This window comes from Suncus etruscus, chromosome 11, assembly GCF_024139225.1.
Source record: "Suncus etruscus isolate mSunEtr1 chromosome 11, mSunEtr1.pri.cur, whole genome shotgun sequence".
NCBI classification, from domain to species: Eukaryota; Metazoa; Chordata; class Mammalia; order Eulipotyphla; family Soricidae; genus Suncus; species Suncus etruscus.
Genome location: NC_064858.1, coordinates 93,225,858 through 93,230,144, shown reverse-complemented (window position 1 = coordinate 93,230,144; position 4,287 = coordinate 93,225,858). Strand labels below are relative to the sequence as shown.

Sequence of the window (4,287 nt, the reverse complement as noted above, 5' to 3'; positions counted from 1 at the left end):
TCAAAGGAAGAGTCCTAGTGAATATTCCAATAAGAATTAATTGGGAAAAAGTGTTGACAAATATACAATTCCAATCTAGTTCTGAACTTTAAATAATTTCACACTAATAGGAACAGCACATATCTTATTAATAAAAATTTGTTGAGCTCATAGGCTAGCATTAGTGAAACTGATTACTTATTTCAACAATTAATTGTTCAGTATCCACTATATGCTAGTCATGATGAATGCTATGTAAAGATTAATAAGATTTGGTGCCTATCATCAAAAAGCTTATTATCTAGCTGATAATAAATGACTAGGAGGTTGGAAATTTTATGAGAGGAAGTGGAAAGGATTTTATCTAATTGAGATAATCAGTAAAATTTTTATGAAATAGTATCCATAATGAATTTGGAAAAACACTAATGTCTTCATAGTCCAAGGTCTGAGGGACCATTCAGGCAGTAGAGAGAGCAATAGCAAAGGTACAGAAGCAGGAAAGGGGAGTTTTTAGAAAGCACAATAGCAATTTTGCCGGTGTAAATTGTATATTCTAGAGAAAGGAGCAGAAGGAAATACAACTGGAGACGGAAGTAAAAGTTCAACTATGAGGAGTTTTCAATGTATTCATTCATTCACTTATTCATTAAACAATATTCATGAGACCATAGTTCCTGCCACTGTCCTAAACACCATGGTAAAAAAATAATATTCAGTAGAACTTGAGAGCTGCAAGCCCATCAATTGTCATAACTGGAGGCCTAAACATTCTCTTGGCTACAATGATGTCACATTATTTGTCTGCCTTCCATCCTCACCATCATTGAATTAGTCAAGCTTATCAGAAGTAGTGGTCTAAGTTCAAGTGAAGGGAGATGTTTTCTCCCCGTGAGTTCAAAAACACTTTTTAAATTATTTTTCTTTATTTCAAACAATATGACTTACAGAGTTTCTCCCAATACAGTTGTTTCTGGCATTAATGTTCCAACACCAATCCCACCACCAGTGAGACATTCTGTCCACCCTTGTCACCAGTTTTCCAACTTCTCTGAAGCTTGCCGGTTAGCAGGGATAAATAATTTACTTAATACTGTTTATTACAACTACATAGTACAGAATTATTGAGGCAACCTTCATTTAAAAGTTGGTGAAATTTGTTTGAAGGTGTGCTGTTTATTGCTAGTTGGGCATTCTGTTGTTGGTTTTGTCTGTTGCTTGTATATGGCTTCTATGATAATTTCACATATAATTTATTATTTTTTTCTACTAGGAATTCACTATTAAAATGATGGAGGTGTTGTGCAACCACATAAGTTGCAACTTGGTCCAGGTCTTCGAAGATTTGTAGAGTTGTGCCAATGAGTTCACATAGCAATGGTGGTGGTTCATGGGTGTGACTTCCAGGACTTCTGGAAGTACAAAGGCATTGGAGGGGTATGGGGGGGGAGGTGACCCATTCTGGCTCCAAAGAGTCTCTGGAGACATCGGTCACACAACTGGTTTACTTGGAATTTTTTGATGCTAGGAGTCTTTGCAGAAATTAGTGGAAAAGTGATAAAGCTGAGCCATTGGTGTAACGGCAGTTGTAAGGTGGGTCTGTGCGCATACATCCCAGAATGTGGAACTTGCCCTTGCCCCTTCCAAGGCGCCCCAGTGCAATCAGCTTCTAGGCTGGTATATCTATGAGTCAAGTGCACTTTTGAGAAACAAAGAGATACACTTGCAACCCATTACACTTTCAAAGTATATTCTAGTTTTAAGGAATTAGATGAAATTTTTCTTGCAGGTTTGGAAGTTATTTAAATAGTTTCTTTCAGTGAAAGGTGACTTTTGCAGCTTACCCCACAAGAAGCTGATAATAAGCAGACATTCCTGGTGAGGGTAATAGCATGCACTAGGCTAGCCAAATTTCAACTATATTAAATGGAAGAATTGCTTATAAAAATCCCAAATTCTATATATTGGAGGGAATCTCCTAAACAGGGTTTAGGAGTCCCGGGGAGCTACTTTCAATGAAACTTGAACCCAGTAATAATGGGGCCACCAGAGTTATTCCAATGCTTGCGGGGACATAGAATGTGGCATATTGAACTTTGATTTTCTGTATGCCAGCCATGCACTCCAGCCCTTTGAACTATCTACCCAACCCAAATCCCATATTCTTATAGGTGTTTCTGCCTGGAATATCTGGAATATCAATTTATAAATTGGAAGTAGCCCTTTTTCTGGATCTACAGAAACTACAGGCACCCAGATCTTTAAGTGCCTGTTGTCATAATTGTTAAATTACTTTACTTTTTCCTTTGACCTTTCTGAGTTAATTAGCACAAGTACCCTTAATTACATCAACCCTAACCCTCAGGTGATTTATGTTAAACTCTGGCTAATAAAAGTGGCAGGGAAAGCAACAGAGAGTAGAACCTTGGCAAGCTTAGTAAGATCCAAGAAGGTGCTTGACAACCCCTGGCCAAAATACACTTTTTCCTGTGACTTTGTCTGGTTTCTTCTTCATTTGTTTTAAAGAAAAAAATCTGCAAAATGTCAGATTTAACTTTCTTTTTAATATCTTTATTTAAGCACCATGATTACAAACATGTGGTCTGGTTTCTTGTGTGAAACTGCAAGCTGAGACACACACCCCCTTGGCAATTATAGGCACTGTGTCTGTTAAAATACTGAAGGTGTGTCTAGGTTTAAATTCTTTTTAAAAGGAACGTGAAATAAGTAAAAATAGAAATGGGAGTAATTGAAATGCAGAGCAATTATGTTTTTTTAAGTGTAGGAACATATTAAGATAAAGGCCATATTAAAAGATTATGACAAACTCAAAAAATTATAGTGAAATTGAGGGTTAATTGGGTATAAGGTAAGGCTTAAAAGGTTTTCTCAGTTTGACCCCAAGTTGGTGGAACTCTTTCCTCAGGAGTTAACTCAGCTCTGATGTAAAAGAAATGCATGCCCAACTTGTTCCAACACCTAAGAAACAGCTTTGCAATTTTTTTTTTGATAGTTCAGAGATCTTTTATTTTTAAAAAATGCCTCTCATGCCATGAATTCATAAGGAATGGGTTCCAGCAGCTCAGGCTCATTTCCATTGGTTCTCACAAAGTGTGCTTCTCTGGGTGGAGCATGCTGGCGCTTCAACTGAACCCAAGTTCCTTTCTCTTTGGCTTCTTTCTTTATCTGATCATTTTCCTTCACCCGCTTCAGGAAGCTGTCTTGACTTTTAGAGTGCTTAATATACTCAATACGAACATTAATTCTCTTGGCAAGAATCTTGCCTTTGACTTGTTTATTTACAACAATGCCAACAGCATGCTGGGTAACATTGTAGACTCTTCCAGTTTTTCCATGGTAACATTTGTGGGCCATTCCTTTTTGAACAGTGCTCATTCCCTTTATGTCTACAATATCACCTTTCTTATAAATCCGCATGTACGTGGCCAAAGGAACAACTCCATGTTTTCTAAAAGGTCTAGAAAACATGTAGCGGGTGCCCCTCCTTTTTCCCTTTGTGTTGGTCATGACTGTGATTTACTGGAAAAACTGGAAGATGGCGGTCCCGGCCGAAAGGGCAGTTTTGCAAATCTTTACAGAGTTTCTGGTGACCTTGAATGGTTCCACTTAACTTACTTTTCTTTTCTTTTCTTTTTTTTTTATTTATTTGTTTATCTGTTTATTTCTGCCACACTAAAAGATGCTCAGTGGTAACTCGTGATTTTGCAATCAGTAATTATTTCTGGCAGTGTTCTGGGGACCCTATGGTATGCTGGGGATTGAACCCAGGTTGGCCTTTGGAAGGCAAGTGTCTTGCCCACTGTGATATCTTTCCGGCCCCTGGATATTTTCTTGTACTTTCTATTTGTGGGTTAGTTTTCTAAGAATACAATGGTTCTGAACACCTTATGACTGTCCTTCCAAGCTCTTAACCTGAAATCCATGTTGGACCAGCCCACCAGAAAAAAATGATTCTGACCTTCTAGACAAAGGAGGAGATACTTTTAAAATAAAATTTCTGTTATATGCCTCTATAGCTTAAGAAGAAAGACAGAAGAAATGCTCTTTATTTAATTAGATTCTTAGTGTGAATGTTTGAGTGTCCAATCTCTTCCTGCCACTAAGCTTGAGGCTACTAAGGAGTGATGTATCAAAGGCTAACAGCAGAAGAGGATCAACATAACTAAATCAAGAATCATAAGACAGTACATGATTACATTCTCATTGCCTTTTGTATACACTTGCTAAGAAGCACCCTGTCACATCGCCTTGCTGCCATGGTGACGGTTACTAAGAAATGCCTGAATC

At 37.7% G+C, this 4,287-nt stretch overlaps 1 protein-coding gene across 1 annotated transcript; it reads right to left on the bottom strand.

Annotated features, from left to right (window-relative positions):
* Positions 1-2,977: 2,977 nt before the first annotated feature.
* On the bottom strand, positions 2,978-3,542 carry LOC126021898 (60S ribosomal protein L21-like). Its single transcript, XM_049782782.1, has one exon. The coding sequence runs from the start codon at positions 3,505-3,507 to the stop codon at positions 3,025-3,027; it is 483 nt and encodes a 160-aa protein (XP_049638739.1). The 5' UTR covers positions 3,508-3,542; the 3' UTR covers positions 2,978-3,024.
* Between the last annotated feature and the right edge of the window lie 745 nt (positions 3,543-4,287).

Bases quoted from the DNA above. Each gene is read 5' to 3' on its own strand.
- LOC126021898 (XM_049782782.1), bottom strand. From the start codon at position 3,507: ATGACCAACACAAAGGGAAAAAGGAGGGGCACCCGCTACATGTTTTCT.